Raw genomic sequence first — 20,721 nt, forward strand, 5'->3', positions numbered from 1 at the left:
AGAAAAAAATAAAAAATAAGTGATATTTGAATTAAGTAAAATCACTGAATATACCTTTAACAAGTACTAAATAACTACAGTGCAGAAAGATGTGAGGCGTTGGGACAGAATTGTAAAGCTCTTCTGTGGTTTCGGACAGAGGTGGGGTGGTTTTAATAGACAGAGGTGGGGTAGTTCGGACAGAGGTGGGGTAGGTTTAATAGCTGGGTGTAGCTGACATGGTTGAATTGGTGAATAAATAAGAGCATATTTGTGCAAGACGGTCATCAATATCAGGGGTTCTCAACCCGTGGGTCGCGACCCCTCGGGGGGTCGCCAAATTATTTTAGGGGGTCCCCAAATTATTAAAAAAAAAAAATCACGATTTTTCAAAAATAGCAGACCTACAAGCTCGTAGCGCGCCACTCGGTGGCGCGCTATGAGCTTGTAGATCTGCTATTTTTCAATAGCTAAATTATAACAATGCTTAAAACACAAAGGGGTTCCCGCCCAAAAGGGTTTAAGGTTATTGTAGCAGTCAATTTATATTGGGGGTGGGGGCGGGGTGGGGGTCCCGAGACATTGCCAAAGCATTTCCGGGGGTCCCCGGCCAAAAACGTTGAGAACCCCTGATCAATATGACAGATTCCCAGAGAAGTCCACCGTTATTGGACCTCGAAACATTGGAAATGTCCTTGCCGCAAGTTGTTGCCGGTTGAGCTTGTCTTGTTGTGAAGACACGATGAGAGAGAGAGAGCACGGACCAGCCCAGCCGACACCATCTCGGAGTCGGAACTCCACACCTTCCTATCTATCCAGAACCAGGGTCTGAAACTGTTGTTTTTGGCAGCAAATTTTCATTTTTGTTTTAGTCAGTCTCTTATCCCATTTTGACCTGAGATCAGATTCTAAAAATGTCTTCTACATCCTGACAGTTTTCTGAAAAGCTATTTTTCTATGTCAGTCGTTCTTCGATTTTTCAAAAATATCAGATCTACAAGCTCATAGCGCGCCAGCTCATAGCGCGCCACTCTGTGGCGCGCTATGAGCTTGTAGATCTGATATTTTTCAATAGCTAAAGCATAACATAATGCTAACACAAAGGGGTTCCCGCCCAGAATGGGTTAACCCATTTAGCCCTGACGCTTCCTAAAATCTAACCTAAGGTTTTCTGAAAACCTTCAAATGCTTATTAAAAAAACACAGGTGTATGTGACAGCGGCATTTAAGGTAAAACAACGTATAGGTTACACCAGGTCTAAATGGGTTAAATATCATAAGATTTTAGTCGACTGAATCTACAGTTGATTTAGTCGACAAAAAATTATTTTGGTGGGCCTTGATTGTAATGACTGTTTTTACACTTGCTGAGTGTAAAAAGTTCAGCATTCAAACCCAGTGTAAAATGACATAGACTGGACCTCTTGTCCACTAGTCCCTTTCTAACATTTTAGTCTAGTTTTTATTTGTCGACGAAATTGTCAGTATATTTAGTCTTAGTTTCAGTCATCGTAGCTTAGTTTTCATTTAGTTTCCATGTAGTTTTCGTCGGTGGAAAAAGGTAGCCGACGAACAATTTTCGTCTTAGTTTTAGTCGACGTCACGAAATCAACAGTGTTGCGGCAGTGTTGCGTGCTCTGCGGTCACGCCACTGTGTGTCCATGTAAGTCGTGCTCTGCGGTCACGCCACTGTGTGTCCATGTAAGTGCTCTGCGGTCACGCCACTGTGTGTCCATGTAAGTGCTCTGCGGTCACGCCACTGTGTGTCCATGTAAGTGCTCTGCGGTCACACCACTGTGTGTCCATGTAAGTCGGTGCTGTGTCTCTTCTCTTATCCCCTTCTAGCTGTGGCTGTGCCTTCTTGGCTTGGCTCCCACCCAGTGCACGGTGTCTGTTTGCTTGCAACCAGACCAGTTCCGGGGTGACTGACACGGCGCCTTGCCTGAGCCACACTGCCACAGCCTCACCCTTGAATCTCTCTCTGACCGTGTCTGTGACCCGAGGGAGGGGAGGCCTCCGTAGGGGTCCCTCCTGACCAAACGCCATGCGACGACAAGAGTGATTCGTAGCGTTCTTGTGTAGATGCCATTCATTCAGGGCCTTTTCCTGCTGTGTGCCGTAAAGCCCTCCTTGTCTTATTGGCACATAACGGCCTGGTTTACATAGCAAAACAATATAGATATTATATTTCCCTCTATACCAGCAGTTATCACTTATCAGCCACTGGACTAGTGTGGTGGTGTTTGCCTGCAGAAACACATTGCCCTCAGTCTGTATTGTTGGGTGAGAGAGACGGGGATGTTTTTCGGCAACAACAAAAAAAAAACAATGAAAAAGAAACGCCTAAATACAGCGAGAAGGGCACATTAGCGACTGCTGGTATAGACGAATCCGCGGAGCAGCGTTCATAACTGCAGTGTCGAGCGGCACCGCTTGAACACAGCGGCATTGCATGTACAGGGCAGCACTGCATTATTACTATGCATTCAGAGTTAATATCTAATAGTTATTACAACCCTTTATACTTATAGTTGACCAGGCAGGGTACCCTAGTGCTCTCTACTTCATCCACTCCTTGTTTCCCTCTACATTACACAGTACAGTAAGCTCACAAGAGGTTGCAGTACTGTGTGACACATTGTGAGCTTGTACATCAGCCGTTTTTCAGAATTGGGATGCAAAGGTAGGGTAGGGTAGGGTAGGGTAGGGTAGGGTGCACGTGGTCAACTGAGAACTGGTGACGATCCCAGACCTGAACCAGACCAGAGAGACCCTCCCAGTGTTATTTGTTGTTTGTCAATCCACTTTTAGGCAAACTGAACTCTGGCCTGTGATTAAACCACCCTGTTATCTCCAGTAGTTCCAACGGGGGGGGGTGTTGTGGTGTGTGTGTGTGTGTGTGTGTGTGTGTGTGTCTCTCTCTCTCCCCTTCGGCTCTGGGTCGTGTGTACTCAAGAGAGGGCAAGCTTCCACGTTGATGCTTCGCTTTGTCTCACGTAGCCAGACAACTATTAGACAACACTCTCTAAAAGCCTCCGCGTGCGTCACAGAGCGGACGTTCGGGTCTGACAGTCCCGGAAAGGACGTGCACAGCTGTGATTGGCCAGTAGTCAGTCACCTGATTGGCAGTGTGGCGTAGTAGTGTGCCTTAGGCACTTCCGGCGCACTTCCGCTGTCACGTCGATACAAGTCTCTCCAATGAACTGCAGCGGCCAATGAGGCATCTATATTGTGTGTGTGTGTGGACTGTGGGTGCTTCCACACAGTCCAGTCACAAAGATGCTTCTTGCCGCGAGCGGCAGGAGTCTCTTCCTGGTTTTTGGCAAGGTTAATTAAATAAGGTTAGGAAGCGAAGACCGTACAGTGGACTCCATGTTGCTCACTGGAAGGAAAGAAACATGCGCAGTTGAGACCAAGGAAGCTGAATGCGGAAGTGTTGGCTGCATATAGCCCATTGCGCATGTTTCTTTCCTTCCAGGGAGCAACATGGAGTCCACCGTACGGTCTTCGCTTCCTAACCTTATTTAATTAACCTTGGTTTTTGGACGGCTGTTGGATGGAAATGAAGCTCCACCCACGCTGCAACTTGACGCGGGGCCAAAGCGTTTCCAGGTTTCCTGGCCACTTCCTAATCTTATTTAATTAACCTTGCCAAAAACCAGGAAGAGACTCCTGCTGCGAGCGGCACGAAGCATCTTCGTGACGCGACTGTGTGGATGCTGTGTGTGTGTAATGCTAATGATGTAATGCTATGACGTGACTGCTTCAACCTAACCAGATGTTTCTGGGTGGGTTAGCTCTCTCTCTCTCACACACACACACACACACACACACACACACACACACACACACACACACACTGGTTTCTCTAGTTTTTGCACAATTCACAATGGATTTGTTTTTCTTTGCATTGATTTGTGCATGTGAAAAAAAGGTTAATGATGACAAGTAATCAATACAGTGACCACTAAGAAAGAACATAATGGATATTTAGTTGCATGCAGGCAGCCCTAGGTCACACGTTTTTAGGACCACTAAGAAAGAACATAATGGATATTTAGTTGCATGCAGGCAGCCCTAGGTCACACGTTTTAGGACCACTAAGAAAGAATATAATGGATATTTAGTTGCATGCAGGCAGCCCTAGGTCACACGTTTTAGGACCACTAAGAAAGAATATAATGGATATTTAGTTGCATGCAGGCAGCCCTAGGTCACACGTTTTTAGGACCACTAAGAAAGAACATAATGGATATTTAGTTGCATGCAGGCAGCCCTAGGTCACACGTTTTAGGACCACTAAGAAAGAATATAATGGATATTTAGTTGCATGCAGGCAGCCCTAGGTCACACGTTTTAGGACCACTAAGAAAGAATATAATGGATATTTAGTTGCATGCAGGCAGCCCTAGGTCACACGTTTTAGGACCACTAAGAAAGAATATAATGGATATTTAGTTGCATGCAGGCAGCCCTAGGTCACACGTTTTAGGACCACTAAGAAAGAATATAATGGATATTTAGTTGCATGCAGGCAGCCCTAGGTCACACGTTTTAGGACCACTAAGAAAGAACATAATGGATATTTAGTTGCATGCAGGCAGCCCTAGGTCACACGTTTTAGGACCACTAAGAAAGAACATAATGGATATTTAGTTGCATGCAGGCAGCCCTAGGTCACACGTTTTAGGACCACTAAGAAAGAATATAATGGATATTTAGTTGCATGCAGGCAGCCCTAGGTCACACGTTTTAGGACCACTAAGAAAGAACATAATGGATATTTAGTTGCATGCAGGCAGCCCTAGGTCACACGTTTTAGGACCACTAAGAAAGAATATAATGGATATTTAGTTGCATGCAGGCAGCCCTAGGTCACACGTTTTAGGACCACTAAGAAAGAATATAATGGATATTTAGTTGCATGCAGGCAGCCCTAGGTCACACGTTTTAGGACCACTAAGAAAGAACATAATGGATATTTAGTTGCATGCAGGCAGCCCTAGGTCACACGTTTTAGGACCACTAAGAAAGAATATAATGGATATTTAGTTGCATGCAGGCAGCCCTAGGTCACACGTTTTAGGACCACTAAGAAAGAATATAATGGATATTTAGTTGCATGCAGGCAGCCCTAGGTCACACGTTTTAGGACCACTAAGAAAGAATATAATGGATATTTAGTTGCATGCAGGCAGCCCTAGGTCACACGTTTTAGGACCACTAAGAAAGAATATAATGGATATTTAGTTGCATGCAGGCAGCCCTAGGTCACACGTTTTAGGACCACTAAGAAAGAATATAATGGATATTTAGTTGCATGCAGGCAGCCCTAGGTCACACGTTTTAGGACCACTAAGAAAGAATATAATGGATATTTAGTTGCATGCAGGCAGCCCTAGGTCACACGTTTTAGGACCACTAAGAAAGAATATAATGGATATTTAGTTGCATGCAGGCAGCCCTAGGTCACACGTTTTAGGACCACTAAGAAAGAACATAATGGATATTTAGTTGCATGCAGGCAGCCCTAGGTCACACGTTTTAGGACCACTAAGAAAGAATATAATGGATATTTAGTTGCATGCAGGCAGCCCTAGGTCACACGTTTTAGGACCACTAAGAAAGAATATAATGGATATTTAGTTGCATGCAGGCAGCCCTAGGTCACACGTTTTAGGACCACTAAGAAAGAATATAATGGATATTTAGTTGCATGCAGGCAGCCCTAGGTCACACGTTTTAGGACCACTAAGAAAGAATATAATGGATATTTAGTTGCATGCAGGCAGCCCTAGGTCACACGTTTTAGGACCACTACCTGGGCAATGAACCCCAAATGTATGGAAAACTAACCAATAACACACTCATGTAGGATACTTGTTTTTCCCCACATTAAATTGATTAGTCTTATTAACACGAGGCCTGCCGGGAACATAGGAATTTTAAAACGTAGAATCTTGTGGCCTGCCACAAACGGAAAAGCCGTTTTAACAGCGATGTATTAATTAATGCATGTTTTAATACGATCGTATCGAAATCTACCGTCAGTTAGCTTTGTTATGCTTCTGACACAATGGGCGCGGCCATTTTGAAAATGCGCGCGCATCCACTTACATTGCCGGCTCTGGTTTCAGACGGCTTTATCTCACAGAAGCGACATTGCAGAGGACGCTTTGTCCCAGACAAGCGTTTTCAACGGCCTGTAGCAGGCGCTGTGATACTCGCGGTCAGCTTTTTCCACCGCCGAGCGAGACAACAACAACCGGTCATGATACCACACACAGCAGCTTTTCACAGGAACAATGCGATTACGGATATTTGGATCTTCAAAGTAAGTGTTACGCGCGATAAAACCTTGGCAATACGCAATCGAGGGATTAATGAATGGCGGCAGGCAGACGGTTCTACGTGGGCTGTCTGTATCACACAGTGTGGCGTGCAAAAAAGTAAAGATATCTGATCTATGACTATGTTTATAATATTTATAAATGTATATTTGACGTTTGAAAAGGAATAATCCTGGACATTTCAGACATTGAGTCCCCAGCTTAATGATTGAATTGGACCCTTAACTGTCTGTACCTTTTTGAGATTGTACCAAATGGAACCAGTTGGACCCGACTGGGTCCATGTTTGTAGTTGTACTACTATTCCACCAGTTTAGTGTGTATTTTTGGTTTCCAGAGAAGAAAAAAAACATACAGTACACTGTATTAAATGGGGTTCTGTCTGTGGCCTAATGCAGTGATTCTCAACCTTCCCACAAAATAGTCATATTTGAACTGGGGACCCAAGCCTGTAGATTGGCTATTTTCACAGTTTGCCTCTTATAATATTTGACAATTTTGGGCAATGTTTCCCCATTTGTTTTGAAGTACTTTTGATGCAGTAATGACTTTATTTCTTAGGTATTAAAAAGGTCTAAAAATCCACTTCACTGTCATCTGGAGGGACCCCCCACCTGGGGGTTCCGACCCACACGTTGAGAACCACTGGCCTCACTGTCATCTGGAGGGACCCCACCTGGGGGTTCCGACCCACACGTTGAGAACCACTGGCCTCACTGTCATCTGGAGGGACCCCACCTGGGGGTTCCGACCCACACGTTGAGAACCACTGGCCTCACTGTCATCTGGAGGGACCCCACCTGGGGCTTCCGACCCACACGTTGAGAACCACTGGCCTCACTGTCATCTGGAGGGACCCCACCTGGGGGTTCCGACCCACACGTTGAGAACCACTGGCCTCACTGTCATCTGGAGGGACCCCACCTGGGGGTTCCGACCCACACGTTGACTTGAGAACCACTGGCCTCACTGTCATCTGGAGGGACCCCAACTGGAGGTTCCGACCCACACGTTGACTTGAGAACCACTGGCCTCACTGTCATCTGGAGGGACCCCACCTGGGGGTTCCGACCCACATGTTGAGAACCACTGGCCTCACTGTCATCTGGAGGGACCCCAACTGGAGGTTCCGACCCACACGTTGACTTGAGAACCACTGGCCTCACTGTCATCTGGAGGGACCCCAACTGGAGGTTCCGACCCACACGTTGACTTGAGAACCACTGGCCTCACTGTCATCTGGAGGGACCCCAACTGGAGGTTCCGACCCACACGTTGACTTGAGAACCACTGGCCTCACTGTCATCTGGAGGGACCCCACCTGGGGGTTCCGACCCACACGTTGAGAACCACTGGCCTCACTGTCATCTGGAGGGACCCCACCTGGGGGTTCCGACCCACACGTTGAGAACCACTGGCCTCACTGTCATCTGGAGGGACCCCACCTGGGGGTTCCGACCCACACGTTGAGAACCACTGGCCTCACTGTCATCTGGAGGGACCCCACCTGGGGGTTCCGACCCACACGTTGAGAACCACTGGCCTCACTGTCATCTGGAGGGACCCCACCTGGGGGTTCCGACCCACACGTTGAGAACCACTGGCCTCACTGTCATCTGGAGGGACCCCAACTGGAGGTTCCGACCCACACGTTGAGAACCACTGGCCTCACTGTCATCTGGAGGGACCCCACCTGGGGGTTCCGACCCACACGTTGAGAACCACTGGCCTCACTGTCATCTGGAGGGACCCCACCTGGGGGTTCCGACCCACACGTTGAGAACTACTGGCCTCACTGTCATCTGGAGGGACCCCAACTGGAGGTTCCGACCCACACGTTGAGAACCACTGGCCTAAAATGCATATCAGACCTCGGCTCGTGGAAGTGAGAAGGGGCTGAAAATCAATGCGTTAGAACTGTGGTTTTCAAAGGCCGGGGACCACCAGGGGTCCTTGAAGGGATTCTAGGTGGTCCCCACCCAGCTAAATGATGGAGAGTTGGTAACCAAATGGACCATTATAGATATTTAACTATTGAGAGAGCGTAAATAATAATACATTTTATTTATAAGGTGCCTTTCAGGGCACTCAAGGTCGCCGTACAACAAGTTAAACCATTTTGACCTGAGATCAGATTCTAAAAATGTCTTCTACATCCTGACAGTTTTCTGAAAAATCGAAGAACCACTGACATAGAAACATTCTATGTCAGTGGTTCTTCGATTTTTCAAAAATAGCAGACCTACAAGCTCGTAGCGCGCCACTCGGTGGCGCGCTACGAGCTTGTAGATCTGCTATTTTTCAATAGCTAAAGCATAACATAATGCTAACACCAAAAGGGGTTCCCGCCCAAAATGGGTTAAAAACAGTTGACACAAAACACAGTTACAAGCAAAAGCAGACAATTAAAAGTATAGCTTGCAGCAGAAAACACAGATCAATCATAGGCCTGCCTAAACAGGTGGGTTTGAAATGAGGTGATTGAGTCCATGTTTCTTATATCAGGGGGGAGGGAGTTCCAGAGGTGAGGACCCTTACCCTTTTACCCTTACCCCTTACACGTCCATTTGGTTTCATTTTACGCTCGAGAGTTACATTATTGTTAAACATCTGCATTACTTAATTTACAAGAGGTCTACACAATTTGAGCATGTAGAAGAATTGTTATCAATGGGGCCATATCGATACAGCATATGTATAATATTCAAAGTTTTGGGTGTGGTGGTCCGTGGCTCATAATGCCAAATATATAATGGGCCTTGGTATGAAAAGGGTTGAAAACCACTGCTTTAGAATAGAATAGAATGGATGAATAGTTCCTCCTCCTAGAGAACATTGCAGAGCCATTGTTCCGTTGTGGAGACAGGCTGACAGCTCTGGCATCCGCCCGGCTCACCTCGTCTTGTAGAGACATGTGGAGGTATGTCTGTCTGCCGTCTGCCTGGGCGGAGCCCATGGTCACATGACTCTTGTGGAGTTTTCACAGTTTTCGAGTTTAATGTTTCTGTGGTTTGTGTGTGTGTGTGTGTGTGTGTGTGTGTGTGCGTGCGTGCGTGTGTGTGTGTTTTCAGGTGAAAATCGTGTGTGTCTACTCTCTGTGTGTGTGTGTGTGTGTGTGTGTGTGTGTGTGTGTGTGTGTGTGTGTGTGTGTGTGTGTGTGTGTGTGTGTGTGTGTGTGTGTGTCTCTCTCTCTCTGTGTGTGTGTGTGTGTGTGTGTGTGTGTGTGTGTGTCTCTCTGTGTGTGTGTGTGTCTCTCTGTGTGTGTGTGTGTGTGTGTGTGTGTGTGTGTGTGTGTGTGTGTGTCTCTCTCTGTGTGTGTGTGTGTGTGTGTGTGTGTGTGTGTCTCTCTGTGTGTGTGTGTGTGTGTGTGTGTGTCTCTCTGTGTGTGTGTGTGTGTGTGTGTGTGTCTCTCTGTGTGTGTGTGTGTGTGTGTCTCTCTGTGTGTGTGTGTGTGTGTGTGTGTGTGTGTGTGTGTGTGTGTGTGTGTGTGTGTGTGTGTGTGTGTGTGTGTGTGTGTGTGTGTGTGTGTGTGTGTGTGTGTGTGTGTGTGTGTGTGTGTGTGTGTGTGTGTCTCTGTGTGTGTGTCTCTCTGTGTGTGTGTGTCTCTGTCAGTCTCTGTCTGTCTGTCTGTCAGCTGGGCTTCTCACTCCCAGGTCAAAATGTAAAGATCCTGTTTGACTACTTTGTAAAAGAAGCTTTGTTCTCCGTACGTGCGTGCACAGCACACACACACACACACACACAAAAACACAGTGAGCTTCAGAATCAATTTCCCCCCCCCCCCCCCCCCAAGTATGTAGGACAGTGGTTTTTAAACCCATTTCAGTTTTTACAGTATGTAGGACAGTGTTTGTTTTAATAGGACAATAGTCTGCCAGGAACCCCATAGAAGATATGACAGGATACTGTAGGCAGGGGAGACAACACTGGATATTGTGAAACCTTATGATCTGCAGGATGTGAAATGTAAATTTTTATTTTCATATACTTATTATACTAGTCCTATGGATCATATATTTTTTTAAGATATTTTTTGGCTTTTTGCCTTTTTATTGATAGATTACAGTAGTAGTTTGACAGACAAGGGGAGAGAGTAATGGGGGGGGGGGGGCGAGGGAGAGACATGCACCAAAGGTCATCGGGACTCGAACCCGCGACACGCTGTCAGGCTTACCAGTCTAGGTGCCTGGACCGCTCGGCCGGCCCAGGCCACTGGATCATATTATTGATGTATGAAGGTGTACTCTGCTCAGTATGGGGCTGGGGGAGGGGGAGTTGAGGTTTGAGCTTGGGAAGTTGGAATGGGCACAACATTTATATTATTGTTATTATTAGGCAGGTGGTCTGCGGACCCCCAAGTGGTCCGCAAAGCATGCTGTCGGACTCACAGACTTCTCTTTCTCTCTCTCTCACACGCGCACACACACACACACACACACACACACACAGACGCACACACACACACACACACACACACACACATGTCGTTGACATAGTTAAGTAGTTATTTGTCCCGACCGGCTCGTGTGCTCTGACACACAAGTACGCACGTGCCCGTCACCATCACACAGTGGCGTCACACATGCGCCACTGTGTGATGTGTGACGTGTGATGTGTGACGCCAATGCATGATGTGTGTTACGCCACTGCGTGATGGTGTGGGATTATGTGACTCGCTTAATGGAAGCGACGTGAGGTAACCAAATTCAATAGGCAACCAACCTTGTGGTGTACCGCGACGTACCCGGGGTGTGTAGTCAATGGTGCTTAAACTGCGCATGCGTAGTCTGGCGAGAGGTTCGGTGCTAGATTGAGACATAAAAAACAGCGTACAGTTAATAGTCTTTGATAAAGGGGGGTGGTCTTTGATAAAGGGGGGTGGTCTTTGATAAAGGGGGGTGGTCTGCTGCGAATTATTTTTGGGGTTCCTTGACATGAAAATGTTTTTCAGAAAACTGTCAGGATTTAGAAGACATTTTGTAGAATCGTCCTCAGGTCTAAATGGGTTAAATGATATGTTAGTGTTAGGTATAAATGCTAAATGGTGCTTTTTGATCTACAAGCTCCGCTCGCTGCTGGAAGTTCTGAAGTTGGCATTCCGAAGCCAATGATTTGATGACTGGTCATCGGTCAGCAGGAGACTCGATAGCAGACGCTTTTGAGTCGACTCCATCGTCGGTCATCAAATTATGTTCTTAGGAATGCGACAAAAAAAGTCTCCATGAATTCATGGTGTGTGTAATTGAAGTCTCCATGAATTCATGGTGTGTGTAATTGAAGTCTCCATGAATTCATGGTGTGTGTAATTGAAGTCTCCATGAATTCATGGTGTGTGTAATTGAAGTCTCCATGAATTCATGCTGTGTGTAATTGAAGTCTCCATGAATTCATGCTGTGTGTAATTGAAGTCTCCATGAATTCATGCTGTGTGTAATTGAAGTCTCCGTGTGTGTAATTGAAGTCTCCATGAATTCATGGTGTGTGTAATTGAAGTCTCCATGAATTCATGGTGTGTGTAATTGAAGTCTCCATGAATTCATGGTGTGTGTAATTGAAGTCTCCATGAATTCATGCTGTGTGTAATTGAAGTCTCCATGAATTCATGGTGTGTGTAATTGAAGTCTCCATGAATTCATGGTGTGTGTAATTAAAGTCTCCAGATTCATGGTGTGTGTAATTCAAAGAAAATAAGTCAGAGAGAGAGAGCTGTAGTAGCCTACAGTTTTAATGTTGATTTTAACTATCAGTAGAATTAAATTAGGTTTAGGTTAGTTATGAGGTCGTACTGTATGCGTATGCACAATTCAATGGGTTACCATTGATCATTATCTCCCCCAAAGAGAACAGAGTACGTCAATAGAGAAAAACAGCCTCTTTTTGATTGATTAAATAACAATCAATTTCCAATCCGACTGTTTGGGAGAGTGAAGACAGTCAGCCTGGACACTTATCTAACGATAACACCATTTAAAACCATTATTTTGGCGTCTGACAAATAGAGACAATGGCAGATCTAAACAAGCTCACAACAAGAAGAGCTTGTTGCCTTGTAGGTAACTGGATTTACTTTGAGTTTGTTTCAGCTGGTTGGACGTAGTTGTGTTTGTTTCAGCTGGTTGGACGTAGTTGGAAGCCAAGGGCTAGTTGGATTTAGTTAGTTGGAGAACTTGGAGTTGGCCTGGTCAGCCTGCAATGACATGCATAAGATCTGATCATCCCAGCTTGGTAAGATGTTCAAAGTTAAATATATTTAGGACGACCGTTGATCCGATTCTACTCTATGGCTCCGAGACATGGACACTTTCAGAAAGAAATTAGAGAAACGGTTGGATGGCACTTACACCCGCCTTCTAATGAGAGCGCAAAATCTCTCTTGGAAAAGCCACCCATCTAATATACGGCAACCTTCCCTGTGTTTCTTCACTAGTCCGATCCAGAAGAACACAGTTTGCCGGCTAGCGACCACTGCTACAGAGCTGACAATGAGGTTATATCTTCCCTTCTTCTCTGGAATCCTGCCTCAAGGCAGACCAGAGTCGTTCCCTGATGTCATCGCTAGGGACACATGCATCAGTAAGCAGGAACTGGGGATGGCAATGAAGGACCAGAAAGTCTGGCGTGGCATTGTGAAATCCATGATCTCGACCGCGGTCGAAAAATGATGATGATGGAGGTCATTGGCGGAGTTAGTTAGAGTTAATTTATTTTTCTCTTAATTTAGAGCAGTGGTTTTCAACCTTTTTCATATCAAGGTCCATTATTTATTCTGCATTTGAGCCACAGACCACCATTTGATGACATTTAGCCTCTCGGACCCAAGATGTCCACATTTCCATGCTGTATTGATGTGGTACCACGGAAGAGATAACATGCAAACGTTGATCAAGATAACAAATCTACATTTCTCTTGTGTAGACTTCTTGTAAATGAAGTAATGCAGATGTTTAACAATAATTGAACTCTTGGGGGGACAACATATTTTCAGATGGGGGCGGCCGGTGGCCAATTACACATATTCTTTTGGGGTCCTTGACATGAAATAGTTTGAGAACCACTGACATAGAAACATAGGTTATTTCAGAAAAGGATTTAGAAGCCTTTTATATTTTAGCATCTGCCTCAGGTCTAAATGGGTTTTAATAAGGCTGAGCTGTGACGGCCTCCTCTCCTCTAGTTCTATCCCATAGAGTATTATAAGGACAGAGCCCCCCCCCCCCCCCCCCCCCCTATTCATTTCAGTGGAAGTTGCTCAGTGGCGTTTTGAAGCACCCGGAAGAACCGTCTGCTTCCGCCAAATTTCGTGTCCAAAATGCGGAAGTGCAAACGGGCGCTCAATGTTAAAGCCCAGCTGCACGGGGTTTCCTCGTCACAACTCCACGGGTCCGCCTGCAGTCCCCGCTCTTGCCACTAGGGCTGAGCGCCTCAACGTTGGAGAGCCTCACTGGGGGCTTGTTCTATCTAGACTAGTAATCTAGTAAGAGAGTAATGACACTCCCGTTGACTCGCATCATTTGTAACAATGGAATGCGGACGTGCTCATTCTATCTCAATGGGATAGTTCCAGCCATAGGAGCAATGTTTGGAACTATAGCCCACAGGCACCCGCTTTGCGGCGAGATCAAAGCGTGTCACCACTCTCTTACTAGATTACTCTGTTTCTATCCACACTCATTTGCTGTCCTAGTTTCCTCTGTCGTGCCTGCTTCTTCTTCTAGGTCACAGCCTATTGTTTAGTTCTGTTCTCTTGTAGGGTGCAGTACTGCAGTCATGTGTTGGGTTGCTCTCTGCTATGTTTAGTTCTGTTCTCTTGTAGGGTGCAGTACTGCAGTCATGTGTTGGGTTGCTCTCTGCTATGTTTAGTTCTGTTCTCTTGTAGGGTGCAGTACTGCAGTCATGTGTTGGGTTGCTCTCTGCTATGTTTAGTTCTGTTCTCTTGTAGGGTGCAGTACTGCAGTCATGTGTTGGGTTGCTCTCTGCTATGTTTAGTTCTGTTCTCTTGTAGGGTGCAGTACTGCAGTCATGTGTTGGGTTGCTCTCTGCTATGACTCAGTGTTGACTGTGTGAGTGATGTGATGATGGCTATTCTGTTTACCAATACTGTATCTTCTGATCAAATGTATTGCTGTCTCAAGTGATATAATTTTTTGGCATGAATTACTATCGACGATGATGATGATGTCGTAGGCCCATGATATGATATTTACTTGACTTGTTTGCCTACGCACGCGGCTGTGGCTCAGGAGGTAGAGCAGGTCGTCCAATGATCCATGGGTCGGCGGTTCGAATCCCGGCTCCTCCTGTCTACATGTCGAAGTGTCCTTGGGCAAGACACTGAACCCCAAATTGCTCCTGATGTGCTGGTTGGTACCTTGCATGGCTTCCGCTGCAATCGGTGTGTGTGTGTGTACGCGCGCGTGTCTAGCAAGTACTAGTAGAGTAGGTGTTGGATTCTCTCTCTCACTCACACGCACACAATATGGCGTGCATTCCAAGCATATTGATTACGCTCTGCCTTATATAGACATGGGGAGAGTCCCAAACGCTTATTGGCTCGTCACAAGACTGGCCACACACACACACACACTCACCGAGAAATTCACATGCATTCTCACTGCCACTTACTCAGTCCAACACACGCACACCTAATACTGGCAAGGGGTGTGTGTGTGTGTGTGTGTGTGTGTGTAACAGGAGAAGGGTTTTAACAGCTGTGTGGGTGAAACGGTCAGCATCACGTTCTGTTGTTGTTGTGTACGAACTCAAAGCACACAGACATACATACACACGTCACACACACAGTTCTTGTAGTCAAATACTAAGTAAGTGTGTGTGATGGAATGAACGACACGTCATGATAACGTGTGTGTGTTCATGCACTACAGTTCATGCACTACAACGTGCACGTGTGTGTGTGATTACCTTGTTCAGGACAGTTCAATCTTCAACATGAACCACAAACGTGGAAAAAGCGGCACTCCAAAATAAAACATGCAAGACTGGCTCAGATGCAAATTCCCCCTTTTTTTGTTTGTTTTGATCCAGCTGTGCTGCCGTTCTTCTCAATTGCATCCGAGCCATGAGTCTTGCAAGGGCGGCGGTTGCTCAGGGGTAGAGTGGCCGGGTGGTAACCGCAAGGTTGCCAGTTCGAACCCGGGCTCCCCCAGAGTTGGTGTCGAAGTGTCCTGAGCAAGACACTGAACCCTAAATTGCTCCTGATGTGCTGGTTGGTGCCTTGTATGGTTTCCGCCAGTGTGTGTGTGTGTGTGTGTGTGTGTGTGTGTGTGTGTGTGTGTGTGTGTGAGAGATTCACGCACAATCTATGTAAAGCGCCTTGGATAAAGGCACTATATAAATGCACCACTTTGCATCTTTTATTTTGGAGTGCTGCTTTTCCCCACTTTTGTGGTTTATGGGTTAATTTAGTTTATAGCTGAGCACCCACTGCCTTAAATGTTTTCAAATGGGGGTTCCCCTGCCAAATGTCGATTTTGGGGGTCCTTGACATGAAAAGGTTTGGGAACCATCAGTGATGTAATGTGTGTTTGTGTCGTGTTCTTCTTCCACAGTTTGTCTGACTCCCTGAACCCCAGAGGTCAGAGGTCATCTGATCAACACTCGGCCTGTCCTGGAGGAAGACAAGGAAAGGGCTTTTTTTTCCCTTTTATTTTTTTTGAATGCATGACTGTGAATGAGTGAATGCATGAGAGATGTGAAACTGTCAATCAACCCAGAGCGTCACCACCACAAACCAATCAACAGTCAGCCTGGAGGTAAGACCCGCCTACGTACCTGACTGTACATCCACCCAATACCTCTGTATCTGCCTAAAACGACTTTGGACGAGTTTTAAGCAAAGTCACAGATAGCCTAGGACGACTTTGGACGAGTTATTAGGTTATCTTTTTTAAATAATCTTTATCCCACGATTTTGTAACCCATTTTTCACCCCTGTGTCAATTATCTAATGTGATCCTGGGCTCTACACACCCTCCGCCAACCTAGTCCCCATATATGGGGGATGTGGGGAGAGCAACGGACTTGAACTCATTCATGCCTGAGTGTCCAAGTTGACATGAAATATTGAGAACCACTGATATAGAAACATGAGGTTTTTCAGAAAATTGCCATGACAGGCCTAAATGGATTAAAGTTAAATATTTATAAAATACTGAAGAAATCTGCCGTCTTATGCCTTCTTGTATACTAAATGTATTGTACACTATTGTTGTTGGGAGTTGGGGTGGGGTCCGGTTGAGAATTGTTAAAATGATGCTTGTGTTCCAGAGCTGGAGAGAAAAAAAAGGAAAAAAAGGTTGGGAACCGCTCCGCTCTATTGTGTACCAAAACATTAGTTTCTCCCTGTTATAAAACACATTCCTCATGTCTTGTCTCACTCTCTCTCTTTCTCCTCTCTCTGTCCCCTCTTTCTCTCTCTCCCTCAGTCTCTCCTCTCTCTGTCCCCTCTTTCTCACTCTCTCTCGTTCTCCTCTTGCTGTCCCCTCTTTCTCACTCCCTCAGTCTCTCCTCTCTCGTTCTCTCTCGGTCCTCTCTTTCTCTCTCTCCCTCAGTCTCTCCTCTCTCGTTCTCCTCTCTCTGTCCTCTCTTTCTCTCTCTCCCTCAGTCTCTCCTCTCTCGTTCTCCTCTCTCTGTCCTCTCTTTCTCTCTCCCTCAGTCTCTCCTCTCTCTGTCCTCTCTTTCTCTCTCTCCCTCAGTCTCTCCTCTCTCTGTCCTCTCTTTCTCTCTCCCTCAGTCTCTCCTCTCTCTGTCCTCTCTTTCTCTCTCCCTCAGTCTCTCCTCTCTCGTTCTCCTCTCTCTGTCCTCTTTCTCTCTCCCTCAGTCTCTCCTCTCTCGTTCTCCTCTCTCTGTCCTCTTTCTCTCCCTCAGTCTCTCCTCTCTCTGTCCTCTCTTTCTCTCTCTCCCTCAGTCTCTCCTCTCTCGTTCTCCTCTCTCTGTCCTCTCTTTCTCTCTTTCTCTCTCTCCCCCAGTCTCTCCTCTCTCTGTCCTCTCTTTCTCTCTCTCCCCCAGTCTCTCCTCTCTCTGTCCTCTCTTTCTCTCTCTCCCCCAGTCTCTCCTCTCTCTGTCCTCTCTTTCTCTCTCTCCCCCAGTCTCTCCTCTCTCTGTCCTCTCTTTCTCTCTCTCCCCCAGTCTCTCCTCTCTCTGTCCTCTCTTTCTCTCTCTACCCAGTCTCTCTCTCTCTGTCCTCTCTTTCTCTCTCTCCCCCAGTCTCTCCTCTCTCTGTCCTCTCTTTCTCTCTCTCCCTCAGTCTCTCTCCTCTCCTCATGTCTTTGGTATGACTCCCAGTGTGTTTATGCCAACATGTTCAACCACATGTACAGGCTCGCACCGACTCTCTCTCTCGAACATGCACACGTGCGCACGCCTGGAGGTGAAAAGCAGAACACGAGGTTCTGCAGACCTGCCCCTCGGGGAGACGCACGCACGCACGCACGCACGCAGAGTATTACCTCAGTAGATAATGCTAGCTGAGTGGTGTGATCTCACCGAGGCTTAGATCACTGTGGAACAACCAAACCACAACTTCAGTATGCTAGTCTAGCAGCAGCTCTATGTCAATAGTGTATCGTAGACATGGCCGCCTCCCCAGTGTCATGAATGTCCCTGTGATCTGTCAACGGTGGTTGTCCTTTAGCTGACTTCTCTTGGAGGAGAGAGGAAACGAGCAAACTACTATTTTTTTTAAATTATTATAATTCCATTAGTTTTTTTTTGAATACATGAAATTCTCTTGACATATTTTAGAAACATATTTTTAATTTCTCTAAAAAAATTGTTTTCTTTTTTTACTTGGAGGAAAAACATTTATTTTACTGGTGTCGTGACTCATACAAATGGATCTACGACCTGTTCCCGACCCGCTGTTTGGGAAACAGTGCCCTCCTAAACCGTCACGTGAAGTGAAGTGACATCTGCTTGTGATCACAGCGGCACAGCTGGATCAGCTGCCAGCGCCTGTCATTCTGACACCAACAGTTTAACCCATTCAGGACGGGAACCCCTTTTGGTGTTTTTAAGCATTATGTTATACTTTAGCTATTGAAAAATAGCAGATCTACAAGCTCATAGCGTGGCACCGAGTGCCACGCTACGAGCTTGTAGATCTGCTATTTTTTAAAATTTGTGAAAATGTGGTGCAAATCTTTGTGTATTTATATATTCTTTCAGAGCGAACGTTTTTAACTCCAATCTTTGCTTCTGGGGCGGGGGGGGGACATATTTTGAGATTGGGGTCCGGGGCCAAATACATATAATTCTGGGGGTTCTTGACATGAAAATGTTTGAGACCGACTGACAGACACATGGGTTTTACAGAAAACTGTGTAGAAGACATTTTGTAGAATCTGTTCTCAAGTCTAGATGGGTTAATTTGGCCCAGTAACGTTTCCCGTCACTCGAGACACCCACATCGTATCCAGCCTCCCCCTACCCGATACACCTAGTCCGTCGGAGACGCGTGTTATCCAGCTGCGTATAGTCTCGCGTAGCCACTATTCCACAATCTCCAAATGCTATATAGTCTGGAACTACAGCTCCCGAAATCCGAGTATAAGGAAGCTGCCATTTCCGTTCACCAAAATATATTTTAAAATATCCTTTACATTTTATTTTGCTAAGCAACAACGTATATTATGCTTAGATGATTTGTAAAGACTAAAAAGTGGGGAGGAGGCTCCACTTCCGCTCTATATTTTACTTATGATCAGAGCTGCCTTTGCTCCAGACTGTATGACGGAAGCATTTGGAAATTGCGAGAGGCAACAGTCTGGCCACGCGAGACTAAGCTGTGTAAAGCGAGAGGCAACAGTCTGGCCACGCGAGACTAAGCTGTGTAAAGCGAGAGGCAACAGTCTGGCCACGCGAGACTAAGCTGTGTAAAGCGAGAGGCAACAGTCTGGCCACGCGAGAGGCAACAGTCTGGCCACGCGAGAGGCAACAGTCTGGCCACGCGAGACTAAGCTGTGTTAAAATGCCCCGCTGCCTACTACCCAACAGAGTATGTTCCCCGCAAGCAATTACCGCTAATCATAATCTGTGATTAGTTACTATTATTTGTGCATAATCTCCAGAATCGTTTCCATTTGTCTGTATCAGTTGTTGGTTTCATTGACTAAAACATACGTAAATAATAGCTACGCAATGATGACTATATATATCCACAATTTCATCAACGGTTAAAAACTAGACTAAGGCCTGGGCCGTGGCTCAGCGGTCCAGGCACCTTGGCTGGTAATCCAGTCTGTCAGTGTGCCGCGGGTTCGACTCCCGATCCCGACGGCCTTTACTGCATGTCTTCCCCCCATCTCTCTCCCCATTTCCTGTCAGCCTACTGTCTGTCCCTCCATAAAATATATAAAATAAAAAGGCGAAAGCCACAAAAAAAAACATTAAAAAAAAAAAAAAACTAGACTAACATATTAGGGAGGGAGGGACTAGTGGAGAAGAGATCCACTAGAACTAAGACCAGTCTGGCTGTGTTTGGGTGTTGCGCTCAGAAAATGGCAGATCTAAAAGCTCACAATGCCGTCGGGCTGCGACGCGTTGTGAGCTTGCAGATCTGCTATTTTCAACATGCAACCAAGTGTAAAATTAGCCATTACGACGCCGCCAAGGCCTGCAAAAATCCATTTTAGTAGACAAAAATTAGACTTTTATTTAAATTAAATAGAATTTTATTCAAAATACTACAGACTAAAAACAGTTTTAAGTCCAAATTTTATTCTGACCCCTCCACGAAAAGGCCTCGTTGTCCTGAACCCTTATCCATCATTTATACATTATGGATAATTAGTGTGGACTTAAACTGTTTTTCGTCTGTAGTACTCAAATGACTACAACTAAATATAATGTTTTTTTGTCAAAATCAACATTTTCATTTTCGAAAACAGTGCAAATGGTACGTCTACAATAAGTTTTAGCAGCTATTTCCACGAAAATGTTGAGTATAATATTTATGTAATGGCCTATTTAGGCTACATTATTAGTTTTGATTAGGCCTGATGTTAACCGGCCAATGTTGCCATTTCTTTCTACTTTATATTGAGGTTATTCGCACTCTCTGTTGCCAAACCTAAAAGGCAAAGATAAATGTAATTGTAATTTATATCTTCCAATGTTTCATGGCGAAAAAAAAGAAAAAATCATTGAAAGTTCTACTGCGATCGATCTAATACCTTTGGAGCATACGCCAAAGTATTTGCAGCATTGATTCACGAAAATCTTTTGGGTGTTGAAGAGAAAAACAAGCCGCCATTACGATGCGAAACAAGAACAGCCTGCACAGCATGTTGTAGTCCAAACAAGAACAGCCTGCACAGAATGTTGTGGTCCAAACAAACAGCCTGCACAGCATGTTGTAGTCCAAACAAACAGCCTG

General features: G+C 45.7%; 1 protein-coding gene across 1 annotated transcript in view; it reads left to right on the plus strand.

Moving 5' to 3' along the window:
* fbxo34 (F-box protein 34) overlaps positions 1-20,721 on the plus strand; it is a 35,997-nt gene that overhangs the window by 7,175 nt on the left and 8,101 nt on the right. Inside the window, exon 2 of the mRNA XM_079527262.1 lies at positions 15,896-16,099. Within this exon, the coding sequence (XP_079383388.1) occupies positions 16,026-16,099 (74 nt within the window). The 5' untranslated portion in view covers positions 15,896-16,025. The remainder of the gene's footprint in view (positions 1-15,895; positions 16,100-20,721) is intronic.

The sequence above is a fragment of the Electrona antarctica genome (assembly GCF_951216825.1).
Source record: "Electrona antarctica genome assembly, chromosome: 18".
NCBI classification, from domain to species: domain Eukaryota; kingdom Metazoa; phylum Chordata; class Actinopteri; order Myctophiformes; family Myctophidae; genus Electrona; species Electrona antarctica.